This window comes from Onychomys torridus, chromosome 19, assembly GCF_903995425.1.
Source record: "Onychomys torridus chromosome 19, mOncTor1.1, whole genome shotgun sequence".
Classification (NCBI taxonomy): domain Eukaryota; kingdom Metazoa; phylum Chordata; class Mammalia; order Rodentia; family Cricetidae; genus Onychomys; species Onychomys torridus.
In genome coordinates this window covers 58,120,115-58,140,635 of record NC_050461.1, presented here as the reverse complement: position 1 = coordinate 58,140,635, position 20,521 = coordinate 58,120,115, and the positions used below count along the sequence as shown (strand labels likewise).

The following is a 20,521-nucleotide window of genomic DNA, read 5'->3' as shown; positions in this document are numbered from 1 at the left end:
CCATCATCTATCATCTAACCTGTTTTCATCTCTAACTGTGCTCTTGTACTTAGGCACATGGGCTTTACCCTTTCAACAGAACATTTGGAATTTCTCTTCCACATGCACTTATTCAATAACAGATACCTCTGGAGCTCAGGAGTTTCTCTGTGCTTGGGAACACAAGGCTTGAAGGAAGCTTCTGGCCTGGTATTCTAAAGCTGCCAGAGTTAAGACTAAACTCAGCCCTAGCCCTCCCTCCTTCCTTCCCTCCTTCCTCCCTCCCTCCTTACCTCCCTCCCATCTTCCCTTCTTCCTTCCCTTTTGGCTTAACCAAGAAGCTTGAGCTTGAAGGATTCCTTGTCCAGGAGGGTTCTCTGATAGTGGAAAGTGGAAAGCAGGCATCAGCTGCTAAGTTAGGAGTGGATCTCGGTCTCCGGTTAGTGCTGCCTCCGTGAGTGCGGGGCTGACCACAACTCAGTAGGTTACATGGGTCAGCTAGCATGGGCTGCTTTATCTATAAGGTGAAAGTAAGGCGTAAATAGAATTTCCCAGAACCTCCTCAATAGTTCCGAATGGGTGGATAATCATGATACAACTTCACTAATTAGAAAAGAATTTCAACATTTTATTAAGTGGAAAGTAATTTAAAATATGGCTAGAGTTTATCAAAATGATTGATCCTAATATTTTTGGAAGTGAATTAAAAAAAAAAAATCAGAAATCTGTGCCCAGAGTCACTCAATGAGAGACAATCACTAAGACCAGCCACGGCTTTGCAGTGAGGAAGGCACCTTCTCAATTCATGGTACCCCCAAATCTGCAGTTCCAGCTCAAGCAGTATGAGTGACAGGGTCTTAAAGCAGTGGTCTGAGACATTGCATTCAGCCCTGGGGTTGGCATTGGTTGGTTGGCATGACAGAGTCTAGAGTCCAGTTGCAAGATGGCATCTTTTTTTTCCCTGTCATGTCTCATTCAGAAGAGGAGACTAACTTGAGAGTTTCTGTGCCTATATGTTCATGAGTTCTGATTTCAAATGTGCATTCTGTGTGAAGCAGGAACAGAAGACTTCACTTTAGGCTCCCTGTCTGCTCCCCGTGAAGTCTTGCATCATCCCATGTTTTTTCCTGTGATTGGCTCCCAGGGTTACTGGGCCTAATTAGGTAATATTCTACCACTGCTCTTGAGTCTTGTGGATATTGGACAAAGGCAGAGGAGATCATATAAAATATCGTCTTTTCTTCTTCCTAGAGTCTGTGTGTGTTCACACCTCCTGGAATAAAGGAAGGTCAACCCCGGCTTATCCCTGCAGGACCCATCACCCAGGGCACCACCATCTCTGCTTATGTGGCCAAGTCTAGGAAAACGCTGCTTGTGGAGGACATCCTTGGGGTAGGGCGCTTTGACCCTCATGGTCTGACAATTTAATTAAGAAAGATGATACGTAATTTTGATCTTATCATTTAATTTGTCTTAAAATTAACTATAAAAAGCATTAAAAGAAGATACAGATCAATAAATGAATTTGCTTATAGTTTAACTTTTATATTTAGAAAATTACACCTGTGTGCTTTCTGTGAGACGGAGCCCCTATTTCAGCACATGCCACCATGGGTAAACAGAAAAAGAAGTCTATATCCATGTGAAGTAGACAGTGCCTGCTTGTCATTCCCACTAACACTGCTGTGGACTGATTGTCCCATCTGGAGGGTGTCCTGAAGGGGCCAGAGGCCGGTTCTCAGGAGTCTAAGGATGGCCATTCCATTGAGGTGGGCCTGTAGGCTTCTGGGTAATAAGCCAGAAGTCAGCTGGCCATGAGTTAGCTGTGGCTGCTCTCTAGCCACCCACCTCAGCTTTGCCGGTGTCTCTCACTGCCCACCCGTGAGGCCAGCGATGACAGGTCAGAGGAGGAATGAGAGCCTTACAGCCACTGTTGACACCTCCTTCCCTGCCCCCCATTAGCCAGAATAGCAATCACGGGAGCAGGCCTGAGCCCAACCTGAGCCTCCTCGGTGCCAGAGGGTGCAGGCACGGTGGTGGCTTCACAGGTGACAAATACATGCGGGAACACGTACGGGAAGAATATGTGCTGTGAAACTGTTGAACTGCAGACGTGGAACCTGGCTTCTCATTCTTTACTTCTGCCAGTGATTTAATCTAGAACAAATTAACTGTTGCTTTATTGAATTAAAAAGAAAGAGAGGGTCAAAAGTGAGAGGGGAAAAGAAGCAAAGAGTAGATTCTCTGTGGATTCCCGTTTGGAAATGTTCTGTCCCCAATGCAGGCTTTCAAAGGCTAAAAGCCACAGGAACATTTTGTGTTGCTCATGATTCAGGGAGGGTTTCCTGTGTCCTGTTAGCTCCCGGCAGATGAGAAACTGAGTGCACAGGATTGCTAGCTTGATAGTAAAACCTTCCCATTTTCGATGCCCTGGCTTGCAGAAATTTTAGCTAAGACAGAAAATGACTAAAGTTGAGTTCATTTTCATTGTAATGATAATTGGTAAGGATGACTTGAATGGATAATTTGGGCTCCTGAAGTTCGACTCAGACGGAATAGTTTGCATGACCTTAAAAACAGAAGAGAAGGCGTGTTTGTGTACTCTTCTCTTCACGTGGTGTTTGCCTGTGCTGCGTGCACCTACGGAGCCTGGGGTGGTTCTGGCGGAGAAGGCAAGGGAACGGGTGCCAGACTGGCAGATGAACTTTCTCACTATCACGCGAAACCGACATCTGTTGTTCACTCATAAGGTGTGTGCACACCAAGCTAAGATGTCCAAGTTCGAGTCTTCCCTTGTTTGATTTTCAGGATGAGCGATTTCCGAGAGGCACTGGCCTAGAATCAGGAACTCGAATCCAGTCTGTTCTCTGCTTGCCCATCGTCACTGCCATTGGAGACTTGATTGGCATTCTTGAGCTGTACAGGCACTGGGGCAAAGAAGCCTTCTGTCTCAGCCATCAGGAGGTGAGGCTCAAACACTATTCGCTGGAGGCTGGAGAGATGGCCCAGGGCTCTTGCTGTTCTTGAAGAGGACTCAAGTTCAATTCCCACCACCCACATGATAGCTCACAACCAACTGTAACTCCAGTGCCAGGGGCTCTGACACCCACCCTCTTCTGGCAGACACACATGTGATACGCAGACAAAAAAAAAAAAAAAAAAAACCCCGTACATATGAGTTAAAATAAGTATTTAAAAATGTCTTTTACAAAAGCATTTTTAAAAACATTACAAAAAAATGCCTTTTGGCATCTTGCCCTCATTGGCACCCACCAGCGTTAAGAGAATACATGAATGAATAGTGAAGTCACTATTTGCCTGACCGTATTTAGCTATGAGGAGTAGTGTATTCTTAAAAACCTGTTTTCTTGAGTAGCTGTTATTAGAGGAGACTGGCTAAATTAGAAATACACTCTTTTTTTTTTTTCCTGTATAAAAATATCTTAACAAAAAAATGTACTTTGATGCATATGAAGCTAAGTGCAGGATGGCATCCTGGTTGTCTTGTGTCTTCCTAAATGCGCCTCTTCCCCAGCTACATGCATGCTCCATGTTCTAGTTGGAGTTGACTCATTAACACTGAACATACGGTATCACCACCACGTGTCTCTCCCATGGTGGATGGACTGCAGTGGTCTGGCTCCACCCACTTCCTGAATACTTCCTTCTTGTTTCCTGGGCTGTCCCTCACTCCTTCCATACCTCATCTTCCAGCACCCCATGAAGAAGCCTTGCCTTCCTGTGGCATGGAGTGCAGGCCCTGTCACCTCATACCACCTATCCCAGGTGTGTCCTGCACTCGTGTCCTATCTTCTGTCCTGCTGCGAGGTCCCTCCTTCTGTCCCGCTGTGTGGTCCTTCCTTCTGTCCTATGTGGTCCCATGGAACCCATCACTGTTCTTTCAACTACACAGGACACTTCCATCCTGTCCAGCCTTGATCTTACTTCCTTCTTTGTCTCTAGCACCGAGAGCTAGCGCCTAGTGCCCAGGAAGGACTTGCTAAGTGGGTTCCCTGGCACCCCTTTAAGAAGCTGGGTGTGGCAATGTGTGTGTCTGTAGTCAGTCCTGGAGAGCAGAGACAGGTGGATCCCTGGGACTCCATCTTGCTAGTACAGCCTAATGGCTGCACTCTAGGGCAGTGAGAGCTTGCCTCAAAGGAGGTAGGCATTTCTGAGATTTTTCTCTGATCTTCACACATGTGTATACATTTGCACACACATGACACACATGGGAATAAAAAAATAAAAACATAATTGGAATATAAGCTTCAGTCTTTGGATGCGTAGAGTATACACACAGTATCTTTCCCTCTTAGGGATCCCACACCAGCTTAAAGAGGCAATTAGAGGCATTTCAATCACATTTTTGTCAACCTGAAAAATACTACTTACTATTAAAACAAGATAATTTAGACTAGTGAGATAGCCCAGCAAGTAAAATGGCTTGCTGTGCAAACCTGACGCCCTGAGATCAAGTTTGTTTGATATATGCAAATGTGTGTTTTGTAGGTTGCAACAGCCAATCTGGCTTGGGCTTCCGTAGCAATACACCAGGTGCAGGTAAGTCTGGGGCGTTCTCACAGGGACATCCCAATGCAGCAGTAGTGGGGCCTAGAGTCAAGGCTAGCAAGTGAGCTCAGGTCTTGGTTTGGGATGTAATATTTTATATCTGAACAATCCATCTATGCAATCCCTTATATTCATTTGTAAACCATCTTAAATTTCTTGGTGCAAGTACACACGCGCGTGTTGATTTTTGCATGACGAGAAGAAAAGTGTAATTGCAGGGTGGTGGTATGAGTAACAGGGTCTCCTTGGGCCACAAAGTGTGTTGGGTACATGCCAGGTGACAGATTTGGAAGTGGAAGTGGGTGTGCAACTCCTTCAGGGTGGGGAGTCTGTGCACTGCTCTCAGCTTCTCTGCTAGGGAGTGTCTGCCTCAGAGGGCGGAGCTGTGCAGAGACCAAGTGAGATCATAAACACTCTGAACAGTGTTTAGCGTGTTGCACTTTTCCAGAAAGTGAGATGGACAGCAGTTGTGGTAACAGCACTCTGGGTTGTGTTCCTAAGTCAGCAGAGCTCCCGGGTGACTAATAACTCTTGTGCACGTGGCAGGTGTGCAGGGGTCTCGCCAAACAGACCGAACTGAACGACTTCCTGCTGGACGTATCAAAGTAAGTGCTCCCCTGGGCTTTTCCTGGCCTTGGTGATAGTGGTGGAAAGTGCAGCTCCCTCCAGTGGCATGTCTCCATCTGCTGCATGGGCATACAGACATTCTGGGAAGAGACATTCGTCACTTTGTGGGTTACAGAATGGTGTCTTTGTCCGTGGTCAGCTTGAATGTTAGAAACGGCAGATGTATGTGTGACGCTCTTAACCTGACATTTGTTTTTGTAAATAGAAGATGCTGCCACCGATCTCTTTAGCTTTCCCAAGACCTGTGCTCTGACATTTTCTCACAATGTCACTTTACACCATGTTATTAATAATCCATTGCATCTCTGTGTGCAGTGTCTCAGTTGTGATTTTGAGAAAACACCCAGTTTCTCTGAAGCTTGACCTAAAGCTCCTCCCCGGGTTGGTAGTGAAACTGTTACAGATATTTATGAAATTCCAGGTTTGTGTTGGCTTTGCATGTTACAGGGGGACCCTCTGTCAACACAACCTGCCTCATTAATAACAGAGCCTCGAAGCCCAGGATATGGTTGCCTGGGTCATGCCCTCCTACCAGTTTAGTAAACTGGGGAGGCACATACTGGTCCCTGGCCTCCTGCAGTACTGTGACAGGCACTGGCTTCTCCTGTCCCTGTTGGTGCTTCCTAATTCCTTGTCAGAACAAGCCGGAACCCTGATGGAAGCTCACTCTTCGGCTGCTCTCTGGAATCTGAAATTAGAGACATGTCACTCTAGTGATTGCTCAGTCAACTCTGCTTTCAAACAGTTAAGCCCTGTCAGACATGATGGGGACCGTGATGATGTTAGTTAGCTTCAGAGCACACAGAAAGCGACGCTGGGCTTCTCTCTGGTAAACACATTTGCATAATTTGGAAGTGTTCCAGAGACAGCTAAATGCCCACCTGACACTTTATGACCTCCTGCTTCCTGCCTTCTGCTCACGTGGGAAGCACACTCACTTCCATGCAAGCTTCTCCTGTGCATGAGCGTACAGTGCAGTGAAGTCCTCTGTCTCTTGGCTCTCACACTAAGGAGAGCTTCCTGTACCACTGTAGCATGGTTTCACCATACACCACATACACTATGTCCATTTCATTGCATGGCTGAAATCCTCACAGAGCCCTCAGAACCCATAGTGAGTAGTTTTTGATATGCTCTGTGATGGGCGGCCATTGACTCACCTTTGGAGTGATCACCTAGTAGATGTCTCATAGTTTCTACAACACACTTCTGCCATGGAACATGCGTTTTACTTTAATTAAATAAAGTAATGAAAGGCCACTGGGTCCTGACCACTTGCATTATGGGGTTCCTACTCAGGCCAATTATTTTGATCTCTCAGTACCCTTTAACTTCTAACCTCTCCATTTTTTTTTCAGTGATCATGTGTATTATAATTGTGTTGGGGGATAGAATAAACGTAGAGTGTTTACTGGAGACCATTCATGAGAATGTTGACCTGAATCCAGCCCTACCTAATTTTCATTCCAGCTTTTCTCTCACCTCTCAATTGAGCAATGATGTCATTACTGAATGACTCCACTGAGATTAGTCTGCACTAAGGCAGTGATCAGGCTTCTGTAAGAAGACAACAAACAAATGACATGTATATTCATTTATTTAAATGTGGAACCCATAAAGTGTGTTCAGAGTTTGACTTGCACCATGATATCAAGTAAGGTTCCTCACAGGATTCATGTTTGTTTGTTTGTTTTGTTTTTTTTTTCAGGACATACTTTGATAACATAGTTGCCATAGACTCTCTACTTGAACACATCATGGTAGGTACTTTCAGTTTGGACTGTGACTTTCTTTAAACCCTTATGTTCTTGGTTTTCACTCATGGTGTGACATTTTGTGTGTGTTAGATGAACATGCTGTGTTAATTGTTGTGAGCTATGGCACTACAAGATCGTCTACCTTTCTTCACCTCTGTTGAAATCTTGGGGACAAAGCTGATTCGCACAGCTTTGTTTAAAGGTTTAAAAAGCTTGTTTTCACTTCGTAGTCTCCAAGGCGCTTTCTGTACAAGTCACGAGTCAAGTGGGTGCTTTGAGAAACATTCTCTGGTGATTGCAGCCACTGCATTGTCTGTGTCCTGAGGGTCTTGTCTCAGCCCTTCCTCTACCCCTGACTCTCAGTTTAGCTTCTTCAGCACATGATCAGTGTTTTCCCCTGAGTTTTTCTAGATGTGTCCTCCCTCTACCCCAGTGCCTGCTCCACGTTGACACCACTGTCCACTGTTTCTGTCTGGTGGCTGACTCTTGTTTCTGTGTTTGATTCTTTCCCAGAATCTGCTTCCTTATTGAGTTTTCTTCCACATCACTCACCTTTTACCCACTTTGTGAGTGATGTTGTCCAGCTCCAGAGTCACAACCCTTCATTCACTTGCATGTTTGAGCCCTACATCTGATCAGTGATCATTTTGGGAGGCAGATCCTAAACTATTTCCTTAGTGTTTCAGCGCACACCCCCCCCATTGTCTTCAGCCTGCACACTGGGGAGCTGGGAGCCTGGGGGGCTGTTGTGGTGGCCAGTCATTTTTGTGATTCTTTATGCACCCCCCTTCTGTTGGGATGGGTGTTCCTCCAGGCCTTACTTCCCCACTGTTTTCTGTTTATTTTATGAGAGTCTCCCTGGTGCCCTGTCTTCACTTGGGTATATGTAACCACTACTGTTTAGGGGGAGGCTGACTGCAGTGACAGGAAGTGACCCCCACCTTGACAGAGCACTGGGTGACAACACACAGTGAAGGACTCTTGTGCTTCAGAGGCAGAGGCGTTGGGAGCCTGTGGGCAGAACTGTAGCGGATGGTGTTTCAAGTAAAGGATATCCACGGTTACAAAGTAGAAAGAGAATGGGCTGGGGAAGGAGGTGAGGTGTGACTATGAATAAGATGGGAAGTACATAGGCAAGAAGATTAGAAGTCATAGGAAACATTAGGGTGGGTAAGAGGGAGAAGACATTTATAAAAGTCTATTTGGACACAAGCTAGAAGATGACTGTAACCACCAAAATGTAAAAACGTGAATAAAAATTAAGAAATAAAAACAAAGGGCTGGTGAGGTGACTCAGCAGTTACGAGCACCCATGTCTGGTGGCTCACAACCACGGGGATCCAACGTGCTTCTGGCCTCAGAGGTTGCCCACATATATCTGCATGTACTAACACACACAGATTCTAAGAGAGGAAATAAGTGAGATAGGAACAATCCGGCCTGTTTCTTCTCAGTTGGGATAAACGTGGTGACACACCTGCCTTGGTGGTTAGGGAGCTAGCTCTGTAGGTGGAGAGAGGGTTGTAGGTGTCAATAATTCAAACAAGTGAAAACACATTGGCCGGTCTGGCTCCCTCCCAAGAGCAGTGCCTGTTTTGGACTCAGTCTGTGTGTGCTCTGCAGTGCTTGTCCCACAGAGTGACACCCTGGCTCTTAGGACCAAGCTGTCTGTGCTTTCCTCACCTTGAGACCCCTGCCTGCCAGTGTTCTGGAACCCTGCTCGCCACAGGTCCTTTCTCCCCTTTGGAGCCTCAGGTAGAGAAAGCTGGGAGGCAAGGAGGGGCTAGAAACTCTGGTGCTCCTGAGCTTGGGATGCCATCTCCTTGTGCAGGTGCCGCCAGTGCCTGCCTTACATATTTATCGTTCAGTCAGGGTCTCACTGTGTAGGTCTGGCTGCCTCAGCAGAAATCAGAACTCCATTTGCTTCTGTCTTCAGAAGGCTGGGATCAAAGACATGGACCTCCATGCCTGGAGTATTTCATATTCTTTCCTGTCATTGTTCATAGACGTCAGCCAGGCTGAGTGGGCAGTGCTGGCCATAGTGCTGACCAAGACAGCCCGAGACACCAGGAGCACCCCGAGAAGCTCCTGGAAAGAGCTCAGAGAGCTTGAGTATTCTCAGGAAGGGAGGCCAGTAGCTGGTCAGCAGCTGAAGGACTGTGCTCTAGTATTTCAGCACCAGCACGAGCATGGGCACCCATGAACTCTTTGTTCCTGCCCTGTCTGCGGGGATACTTTAACCTGCATTGTGCTTCATCATCTCTACCCTCTACTCACAGTCCCGATTCCCTCCCCAGCCTAGAGTAGCCAAAAGCGTCTCATGCTAAGGTTCCCTGTGACCGGCTTCCGTTTCCCACCGGTTTACCCTTGGTTTCTCATTTGTCTCAGATATATGCAAAAAATCTAGTGAACGCCGATCGCTGCGCGCTCTTCCAGGTGGACCACAAGAACAAGGAGCTGTACTCGGACCTGTTTGACATTGGGGAGGAGAAGGAGGGGAAGCCCGTCTTCAAGAAGACCAAGGAGATCAGGTACAGCCGGAGTGGCCGTCCTGGCTCTGGTGCAGATGCGCAGGTCTCCCGTCGCCCACGTCTCTGTGCCTACTCACAGGTGTGCTGACAACACTTGTCATACTGTGATATCATTCCCACCAGGACCCGCCTCCTGAAGGCAGTGCTTCTGGGAATGACATTGCTGTGCCCGCGAAACCGCGCCTAGGAAGCGTTAGCGTCACTCCTGGAAATGCCGTCTTCCGGAGGCGGTCCTTTTGGAAATCATGTTGGAAAAACTTGCTAGTGCTCCCAGGTAGGTAAAGGTCGCTCCAGCTGCAGCCGGCAGGCTCCTGTGTCTAGGAGCAGGGTGAACTTAACTAACTCAGCCCCTGCTGCCTCCCAACCTGTGAGGACCGATGGCCCAGAGGAGAGGAAATTGATGACGTGAGCACCTCCTGGGCCTGGCCATTGGCTGAATTGGCTACCCTCCTGCTGCGTTTCGAAATGAAAGCCCTCTCGGTGCCTTAACTGGCAACTACTGTCCTTTAACGGACAGATGGCCCTTACTTGTTGATGGAGTGCTGGTGACTCGGCCTTGTCACAGCCTGGAAGCCTGCAAGGAGCACTAACGGGTGGTGGAGTCGAGCGTCATGTGCACAAGTCAAGTCACTTTCAACATTTGCCTCTCCCTGCTTTGTGTCCACTTTCACTTACCACATATCTCCATAGAATCCTCTAGTGAAACACCGTCTCCTCACTAACGAACGCTGTTCACTGGGCTATGTCCTCAGGTTAGGGAATACCACGGAACAAAATGAGGCCAGCCACAGGCTGTCGCCACTCTGCCCCTGGCACTTCTCGCTGTTTCTAGGGTGACGGATCCTGTGTTACGTGGTCACATAATGCTGACGTAAAGAAAGGCACTGTCAGAGTATGTGGAGCCTCACATTTTTGTTCATTTCTTGGTTTGGTTCTAGCTCCGCCCGGACTTGCCAGTCCGGTGACAGTCGCCCAGTTAAACTGGTTTCTCTTGCCTTGAGTTTGGGGATTGCTCACACTGCTGGTGCGGATCTAATTGTGGAAACAGTGGCTCATGTGTACTAGCCCAGGAGGCAGGCATGGAGGGAGCCAGGCTGTGGCTTTGCAGGGACTGCTTGATGCTGGCCTCCAGCGCTGTGGGCTTCTGCTCACTGCAGGGAAAAAAGCCACCAAGAGCTGAAGGAAAGTTCCCCTTTGTACGGCTCTCGGACCAAGTTAGACAAGTGTATGTCATGAAGAGACTCTGGCATGGCTTGTGATGTCTAATTTGTTCTCCTGAAAGCATGAGGGACCGGGAAGGTGTACTTCATGCAGTGTTGGTCCTTTGGGGATATTATAATTCCATGTCGGGTCAGTACCCCTTTGAGGCTTTGAAAACTCTTAGTGTGAGTTGTAGGTGCATTTCTTAATTAACTAAATTTTGAAATAGACACGTGTATGATTATAATATGTGAAAAGTGTTATCAGCATGATGCTTTATTACAAAAATATAAATACAGCCAGCTCGTGTTTGGATTCTGATTGTTTTTAAAATGAGCAAATTAGAGACACATTTTTACTGTTTCTGCATAGTATGTGGGTTACAGACAACAGATACTCCATGTCTTACGTTCAGGAAGGTCCACTGAGGTTGTATGTGTGCAAGTTAGTGACCTCACTGTGCAGGTAACCCACTAAGAAAACGCACACACTGTAATCGGTGAGGTGATTTGCTGGTGTGGGGAGATTATTGTTGGCCAGTGCTAGAGACCAGCCGGAGAGTGTTCGGTTTCAGTTTGCAGTCCTTTATATCCTCAAGTTGTTATGCATTACGTATTCAAACAAGGTTCTGAGCTATCACTGTAGGGCATTTTTCTGCTTCCCTTTGGCATGTTCTATAGGGTTATGTAGGATACATAAATGTAAAATTAATATGTTTACTTAAAGTTTCAGTTCAACATTTGACATTAATGAAGCACTTCATCACTCTTGGATGACGTCACTATCTAATCACGCCCCTCTTTTTGTTGTTTCTGCAGGTTTTCGATTGAGAAGGGGATTGCTGGCCAAGTGGCAAGAACGGGAGAAGTCCTGAACATTCCAGATGCGTACGCAGACCCCCGTTTTAACAGGTTAGGGGGCGGGGTTTGGCCCTTGTCATCTCTCCCTTGAGGTTCCACGGCTGAAGCCCCTTTGACGGAGTCTGTTGTCGCAGCCTGCTGTCCGTGGTCCGAGGAACCAGACGCTTACATGGTCCGAGGCATTTCCTAGGTTTCCTGCTGGCGCCTGACAGAGTGTCAGCTGACAGAGCAGTCGCTTCTCCTAGTGGTGGTGCCATGATGCCATCATAGTGTGCTCGCTCTGTCTCAGGGTGTTCACAGCTGCCGCACGGGGATAAGGAACTGGGCTTCAGATCGCCATGTCTGGTTTCGAGTTAAGGACCTGTCATTTACCCACTGTAGACAGAACTGGGGCCAGTGCTCCATTGCTCTGCACCTCAGTTTCATCCTCTTTTCAATGGGTATGAGGATGCCTGCTTGTAGTTGTTTCTTAGGACTGCAGATCATTTTCCTAAGAGCTCTGGAAACTTCACTGCCCACAAAGCAAGAACTGAGTAAGCCACACCACTGGGGTGTAGTTGCAGTGCGATGTTAAGCTGGGCCTTTTGAGAATTTTTTATTCTTTTCAGACTCTGCGGAACTTGAAATCAAAGTGTATGTTTTATTCAATCCTTTGCAATTAGAAGTCACAAGGTAGATGCTGAGGCTATTAGAATAATATTCCAGATACGTGACAATGGTGTTTAGTTGATACATACTCATGACTTGCATTAAAAGCAGTATAATCATCTGGAAGTATTTCCTGTAATTAATGATGGATGTCAGATATCCAAGACTCATATAGAAGTGGAGCTGTATTCTAGTAATGTTTTTGTTGTTGTTGTTTTGGTTTGTTTTTTTGGTTTTTTCAAGACAGCGTTTCTCTGTGTAGTTTTGGTGCCTGTCCTGGAACTCACTCTGTAGACCAGGCTGGCCTTGAACTCACAGAGATCTGCCTGGCTCTGCCTCCCGAGTGCTGGGATTAAAGGTGTGTGCCACCACCACCTGGCTCTAGTAATATTTTACCAACAAGTTGAAAATACTAATAACATTGCTTTTCCCCCAGACAAGCTTGCTTGTCCTTACTTCCACTGCTTAAATATCGAAATTATTTGTCATCATTTAGAAATCTTTATGTAAATAGAAAAGCAGCCATCAGATTGAGGGGGACACTGGAAAGCATGTGATGCCATCCTCCTCTTAATATCTAGATTGTATGAGACATCCACATAAAGGGCAGAGTATGTCGGGTGCTTCATGAAAAGGATGCATGGAGAGTAACCAGGGCCCGGCTCTGACAGGCATCTTCTAGTGTGCCCCAGGGCAAGTGGCTGAGATTTTCCGATTGGCATCAGGGCAGAGGGCAAGGACTGTGGGGTGAGTGGGACCCTCGAGCTTTGCTGGTGAAAGTAGACGATGATGAGACAGCCTCTTGGGAAAGGAGTGTGGTGCAGTTTTGACTGTGAGTGATCCGCCAGTCTGCCCTCCTCCTCCATATACACTCCTGGGAAAATGAAACCATTCGTGCACCTAGAGGCCCAGCTGCAAGTTTTTCCAAGAGCCCTCCTAACAATACCCAGTAACGAGCTATGAACCAATGACATTGTCCACTGAAATGGGCCTTCGATGGAGACTGTGAGGCCTGGATGGTTTATAAAGGGTAAACAAGGGAAGCCAGGCATTGAGGACTCATGTGTAACCCCATGCTAGATCTGTGGCTGATTCTGGGGAAAAACCAGTCTCCTCAGATCAGGAGTCAGCAAAGCCTCTGCTCTGAAGGGTGTGAGAGCGAGGAGCTTCGCTTCATGAGCCCAGGCCCTAATCACGTGACCCACAGATGCATGTGGCCGTGTGCTGCTTGGGAGACAGGCATAGTTGTGGACGCCTGCTCTAAATCTTAGTGTGACTATTCCCATTTAAAATGGGTTAGCAAGTTACCAGTCTCATAAATATGACCAAGTTCAAAGGAAGACACTGTTTACCAGACTTCCTACACTTTCCCCTGAATCACCCACCTTGTCTGTTTACTTAATGATCCTGATGCTGAGAGCCAGGAGTCTCCAGCAGAAAACCATCGTAAGCAAGCTCAAACAAGCTTGGACGTTTTGTGAAAATGTTTTAGTAAAATACTCTGACTTTTACACTGTCTTGAACCCTCGTTACCGTTCCAACACACCACACACAAGCTGTGGAAGCTGTGTTGAGACTTAAGGCGGGATGCACTCTTTGTTCCTGTCCACCGGCCTTTCACTCCAGTGACCTTCCACTCTTTCTTCCACTCCCACAGGGAAGTGGACCTGTACACGGGCTACACCACACGGAACATCCTGTGCATGCCCATAGTGAGCCGCGGCAGCGTGATCGGCGTGGTGCAGATGGTGAACAAGATCAGTGGCAGTGCCTTCTCCAAGACGGACGAGAACAACTTCAAGATGTTTGCTGTCTTCTGTGCTTTGGCCTTGCACTGTGCTAACGTAAGCGTGCCTTCCAGGCCCATGTGCCACCTGCCCTCGAGTTTTGGCTGCTTGCCTTTTCTCCTTTCTGTGAACAGTGAGCAGGAATCTGCTTTAGAAAGTACCTTTCCATGCCTGCAGAAAACTCTCTCCTGAGACTTTGAGTGCATTTCAATGTGTGCATTTGTTCCAAAAGAACTGTTGGTGTACCGGGGCAGTGTGAAGCATTGGTCTTGCGCCTCATGTCTGTTGGGAAAAGGGAGTGTTTGTCAGTGTTTGCCTGGTGTTTGTACGTTAGGGAGTCTTTGCAGGGTGTGAACAGTAGCTCACGTCTGCCCACTGGCCAGGGTAGTTGTGCTTTCGAGGAAAATCAGGGTTCAGTTCAATGCATGCGTGTAACCGCCATGAATGACACCCTCTAGTCCTCTTGGCCACTTTGTCCTCTTTGAGGAATGAAATGAGGCTCGGCTTATACTCTGAAACTTATCATCTATCTTCAGTGTTGCTGTATTTTAAACGAGTTGAACATGTAATGATCCATAAACTAATAATCCTATTGTGGCATTGTAGTGCTGCAGTTAGGGAAAGTTTTAGGACTCTCATTAAGCAAAGTTACACCAGTGGGAGTTAGCAGGGAACCGCTTTAGTAACCCAGAGAAAATGTTGTTGGGAATGGGATTGAGTCTTTGGAGCATCTGACCTCTCCCAGCCATGGTGACCTCTCAAAGCAGCGGGACCTGCATGCCTCCGCAGCCAGGCACAGTTCACACCCTCTCCTCCGGGGTTGGGGCAACTTGCCTTCACGGGGAGTGATGGAAACACACCAGAGTGGCTGCAATTCATTCTGATATGACTGCTGAGGTGTTTCTCCTTACTAAAAATGTATTAAAAAAATTATGTTACTCTTGAGGTTTTCTTCAACTCTGAAATAGGAGAGCAGTGTGAAGCTACATCTCTCCTCGCCTCTTGGTCTGCCTAGGCTCAGACTGTGGTGGCTTGTGGGAAAGCCATGCTTCACATCAGAAAGAAAAGCGCTTCTGGCCGGGTGGTGGTGGCACATGATTTTAATTCCAGCACTCGGGAGGCAGAGGCAGGCAGATCTCTGTGAGTTCAAGGCCAGCCTGGGCTACAGAGTGTGTTCCAGGAAAGGTGCAAAGCTACACAGAGAAATCCTGTCTCGAAAAACCAAAAAAAAAAAAAAAAAAAAAAAAAAAAAGATGAGCACTTCTGGATGCCCCTCAAAGCATCCTCATGGATCAAATGGAGAGGAGACAGCTTGCAAATAAAACAGCAGCAGAGTCCTCCCTGTGGGCTCTTAGAGCCTGGCTCTGTGCAGCTGTGGGAGGGAAGGTCCAGGGCCTGAGTGTGGGCGCTGCTCTTGTGTTTTCCTGGTACTTTGTGAGCAAGCCAGCCTTGCCGTGTTGAGCATGTTTTCAGTAGAAAAGGCATCTTGCTGAGGACTGCCCTGGGCAGGCAACTGGACAATGTCAGCTCCCTCTGTCCCCTGAAAGCATCACTTCTTTCTGAAGAACACTCACGTTTATGAAGATCATAGATATGAAAAGGCTTTGTGAAGTATAAAGCAGTCTCCAGTTCCTGACTGTTGCTAAGTATAGCTGCATGGGATCCTGGGAACTCAGGGCAGTTTTGCTCTTGAACAAAGAGCCCGTAGGCCCATAGCTACTTCTAACCCAAGCATGTGGTTTGTAGTCAGGTGCTGTGGTCCTTTTGAATTGAGGTGCTTGTACATGAGAAGAGGCAGGCCACAGAACCACGCTAACACTAAGTATGCTTTTATTTTCTTCATCTTTGGACATTCCAGACTACATCCTGTTGATGGAATTAAAGGGCATGTCTGGCTGGCAGCACCTACTCTTCACTTATCGAGCTAACTGATAATTAAAAGTACGTTCAATGGAAAATGACCATTTAGAAAGGCTGGAAGTCTTTGGAATTGGTAGAATCAATCAGTCCTCACATGCCTCATGATTTTAGAGAAGGTTTTCAGTGTAAGAGATGAAGATGGTCCTGGAACAGGGAGGCACTGAAAATAGACTGACTCTGTGCCTTTTCCATCAGAAGTTTCTCCACACCTGGGAGGAGGCACGAGAAGATCACCTTTGTGCTGTTGAGACACACCTGATGGCATCGTCCTGGTCTCACAGCAGTCATAGAGTAGGTGACTCCACCAAACTAAGAGAAACTGGGCAAGTGGAATTTGAATTTGAAAGACATGTATGAGGCTGCAGAGCAAGCGTGTGACAGAGCCAGGGCTGATCGGTAGGCTCTGCCTCTGTCCTTCTCAAGTCTCACACCTTGCATTCGACACAGCTCTTTACCAAGCATCCTGTAGGAAGACCGACATGGGGGAGTGATGCTAAGGGCTGGAAAGATGGTGCCATCCAGCCCTACAGTCCGAGTTCTATCACTGGACCCCACACGGGAGGTGGGATGGGAAAAACTGACCCTTGCAAGCTCTCAAGTTGTCCTCAGGCCTCCACATGTGTACCCTGGCACACACAAACCCCAACCAAAGTGAATAAATAAACACAAAGAAAGAAGTGTCATTATGTATCACATAAAATATGGAGTAAGTGGCCCCTAGTAGGGTTCATTGTAGTTCTCTAGAGACAGAATCACTCAGGAGCAAAGTGACAGATATCACTTGAGAGATGGGACTTGACAGAACTGGTTTATGTGATGACAGTGGCTGTGCAGTCCCAAGACAGGCCTCATGTAAGCTGCAGAACTCAAGAATCCTAGGCCAAGTTCAAAGGACTCAGGACCAAGGAAAGTGATAGTGTGACTCAGTCTAGCCAGAGGCCTGAGGACTTGAGGACTGCAATTGTAAGTGCTGGAGTCCAAAGCCTGGAACCTGGAGCTCTGGTGTCCAAAGACCACAGGTGTCTCTGAGAGGGAGATAGAGAGGAAGGGGAAGATGGGGAGAGAGGGGAGGAGGGATGGAAGGAGATCCTGGGGCAGAGGTTCTTTTGGGTGAATGGATCTCCCGTACCCATCTCCAGAAACACCGTCAAGGACATACTGACCAGGAATGCCTTTCAGGCTCCGGCTCTCCCATGAGTTAAGGTGACACTTCAAACTAACCACCACAGCGCATGTGGACAATTTTTACGGAAGTGGGCATGGTTAATGTTCAGGATACGCCTTCAGAAGCAGCAGAGAGAATAGGACAGAGATGAAAAAGACTTGGGAGTAGACAGACAGTTTGACAGTCAGGACAAACTTAAGAGAATGATGTAAGTTAAGTGTAGATGACAGCGTGGCTGGTGTGTCGACTATTAAAGAATACTGTGTACCCCTGGCTAAAGGCTTCGGAAAAATACCTGAGGTCGATCTTCTGTGATAATGTAACAAAGCTTGCCTCTAACGTCAAGCTTGGTTAGTGGCGTGATGACACACACGGATAGGCAGACTCACGGCCAGCCAAATCCACAAAGTCTATGACTTGAATCCCTAGATATTCCCAGACAGCCCCCCCCCCCCCCGTGCGCGTGTGCACGTGTGTGTGTGTGTGTGTGTGTGTGTGTGTGTGTGTGCACGTCTGTGAAGAGTCACTAGACTCTAAAGTCTGGATAATGGTCCATCCCGTGTATTTATATATAGGTCAAGAGTCACTAGCCCCTGGAGCCTAAGTGAAGGTATATCCCATAGGTATGTATACACAGATGTATGGTAAGGTCATCCAGTACTGAATGCAGGGTAGTTTTCCATTCTTTAGTTGGTCTGCCAGGGGTTTCCAAAGCGCACACTTGGTAGTGGATGTGGCCTTTCCTTCCGATGTCCTTCCCCATGCCCCGACTGTCATTCTCTGTTCACTTTCTGAATTCTCAGTGTGTGCTGTCACTCAAGATGAGGCGGATGACCACTTCAATGCCTGCTTCATGGCTTTGCAGATTTTTTGAAGCCCTAGTTAAGTTGGCCAATGCCTCTGAACATCAGTCTCCTCAACAGGCGGCATCAGGACTGTAGATGACAACGTCTGGGTTCTTGGTCTTCGGCAGATGCGGTCTTTTCCCCTTGCTCTCTAGTCTAATTGGTTCTGATACTGCATCTTGTGAGTTCTCAGTGTAGACGGTTCTGTGAAATTCCAGTTCCTTCTTTAATGGACAGCTGGAGAGTCTGCATTGGCTAAGCTGCCTCTTGTGAAGATGGAGGCTGAGATCCAGGACTTGCTGGAAAATATCAAGAAAAAGATTCCAGAGGGACTGTTGATGCCCATTCTGAGACAAAACTGTACACTCCCAGGTGGGAAGTCACAATTCCCACCGTATTTATGGTTTGTCTTGGTTTCAAATCAAAGGAAGGGTTTAGAGAAAGTCCTCCCACGTGCCCTGTCTGAGCAGGAGAGGAACTCTTTCTGGAGCTACACACAGAGCATGCTGGGGTCTGTCTTTAGGAAAGAAATTTCAGGTCCTCCAGCCCAGGGTGAAGATGTAGCTCTCCTGAGAAGAGAGAACTATCCCGTTTGAATGACTTTGTGCTGTGTCCGTGAACTAGAGGGTGAGCTGTAGGAGGGAACACCAGCTTCTGTGGTTTGGGGCAGCATCTTTAAATCTCTCAGCTCCCAGGGCAAGCATCTCTCCTTGTGCTGTATCCTTACTTCCTCTATTTCTTACTCATTCTTCCATCCATATGCATATTCCAGTTTATCTTGGATAATTGCCTGTGGGCATTCTGTACCCAGGACTGCTTAATTATTCTTGCATGTATCCCCGGCTTTTACTGTTTGGAACCCATCGAAATTCCTGTATATGTGAGTGGCATAACCCTCTGTACTCCAGCTTCCTCTTGTGCTGTCCTGGTCTCCACGCCCTCACTGCCCGAGGACAGTTGTGCATGTCAAGCTCCATGAAGCAGCAGCTCCTCTCCCAAGTCACTTGTTCCACCGGAGACTTCATTCCCAGAGCCCCACAGCCACCTCTGCTGGTGTGGGGTTCCTTCGGCCTGCTACAGCTCAGGCTTCTCATTCTGTACAGTGTATGCTTGGTCTTAAGATTTGTGTAGAGAATCCACTTCATATTAGTAGTGATATTACTTAATGCTATTGAAAAATAACACGCTGAAAATACCTATTTTAAGAAATATCTTGCTATCATTTGAAATGCAGATTAGATCAATGGGAGAGAAAGAGAGTGTGTTCAACTTGTATTAGTGAATGTGATTTAAAGCTCAGACCTCTCCAGAGTTAATCCAGCAGTTTCTTGACAGGACCCGTGCCTAGCAGTGGGTCCTCAGTGGTGGGTTTCCTGATTTCTGTTGTGCATTTCTCCACTGGTGGTAGTTGTAGGTCCCCCACAGGAAGTATTAGACAGGAAGGGGGAGGCTCAGTTAGCTCCTGCATGGCAGTACAGGGCACGCCTGTCACTCAGGAGTGGTCAGGCTCTCCTTGACCAACACTAGAGGAAGATGCAGCAGTCATGGGGAGTGTCAGGCTGAGCTGAGAATCATTGGAGACCTGTACAAAGTCTTAACAGCTTCTGGCACTAAGACCTGAACTGTCATCAGCCAGTGGTATCAGCCCTTTATACCCCCCAGGACTGGTCACTACTGTGTGCTCACCTCACAGATGGGGACCTGGGATAAAACACTTAGGGAACCTACTTACATTCCTGAAGTTAGTTCATGGCAAAGAGATTCAACTCAGGGATATGACTCCAGAGTCTGCATCCTCGAGAACTGCTCCACCCTGAAGCGAGAAGGTATCTACTGTGAGCATTAAAATCTTGCTACCTCTCAAGTGCCCCATCTGTGAGCACCACAGGACTGTTGTGAAGGTTAGTGTATAGCTGGGTACCTCTGAACAGCCGCTGGTTAATGGCTTCTATCTGCCAAGAGGGCAGGTTCTGTTTGATAAAGCATAAAGGGTGTGTTTTTAGTTTATGGTAGAGGGAGGCCACACTCATGTTCTCAGGTTGTCTTCATGTTGGGATTCTGAGGACCTGTGCCCTTTCCACGTCCCACTGCCAATAGGTCACCTGCACAGACGTCAGTGGTGGACCAGCAGCAGTTGTTTCTTCTAGAAGTCTCTTCTGCTAATACAGAGTCCAAGATGAATCCCCAAGTGTCGTATGTAGATAACTGATGAAGAGCTGAAGAGACATAGAATTTTCTGCCTTCCTTGGTTTGCAGTGAGATCCTAGATTGTATAATTTGCTGATGTTCAGATTGAAGGTTATTTACCTAATGAAAAATGTGTAAAATTTCCAAAACTTTTTATTTTTTGCATGAAATTAAACTAATTATGTTGTGATTAATTTTAGAGTAAGCACAACATAAACTGATAAAAATACATGAATAAAAATTTAAATAGAGTTATACACTTTAGTGTATTTGCATTATAACTTTATAAATGAAAAAGACAGAAATCTTCAACAAAATCACAGGTCACCAACTTGTAGGAGACAGCGACAGAAACAGGAATTTGAGAATCAAATGATGTCGTGTACAAGGGACCAATATTATTTGTAACTACTGTGTTGTGACCTCATACCAAGCTCTCATGTTGC

The 20,521-nt window shown here is 47.0% G+C and overlaps 1 protein-coding gene across 4 annotated transcripts in view; it reads left to right on the top strand.

The window, feature by feature from the left end:
- The window catches only part of Pde10a (phosphodiesterase 10A), a 426,835-nt gene that overhangs the window by 380,576 nt on the left and 25,738 nt on the right, over nucleotides 1–20,521 (top strand). For all 4 annotated transcript variants that reach the window (XM_036168831.1, XM_036168830.1, XM_036168829.1 and 1 more), the window contains 8 exons: nucleotides 1,231–1,371; nucleotides 2,788–2,943; nucleotides 4,489–4,539; nucleotides 5,095–5,153; nucleotides 6,884–6,935; nucleotides 9,321–9,463; nucleotides 11,482–11,574; nucleotides 13,829–14,015. In XM_036168831.1, coding sequence (XP_036024724.1) covers nucleotides 1,231–1,371; nucleotides 2,788–2,943; nucleotides 4,489–4,539; nucleotides 5,095–5,153; nucleotides 6,884–6,935; nucleotides 9,321–9,463; nucleotides 11,482–11,574; nucleotides 13,829–14,015 — 882 coding nt within the window. The remainder of the gene's footprint in view (nucleotides 1–1,230; nucleotides 1,372–2,787; nucleotides 2,944–4,488; nucleotides 4,540–5,094; nucleotides 5,154–6,883; nucleotides 6,936–9,320; nucleotides 9,464–11,481; nucleotides 11,575–13,828; nucleotides 14,016–20,521) is intronic.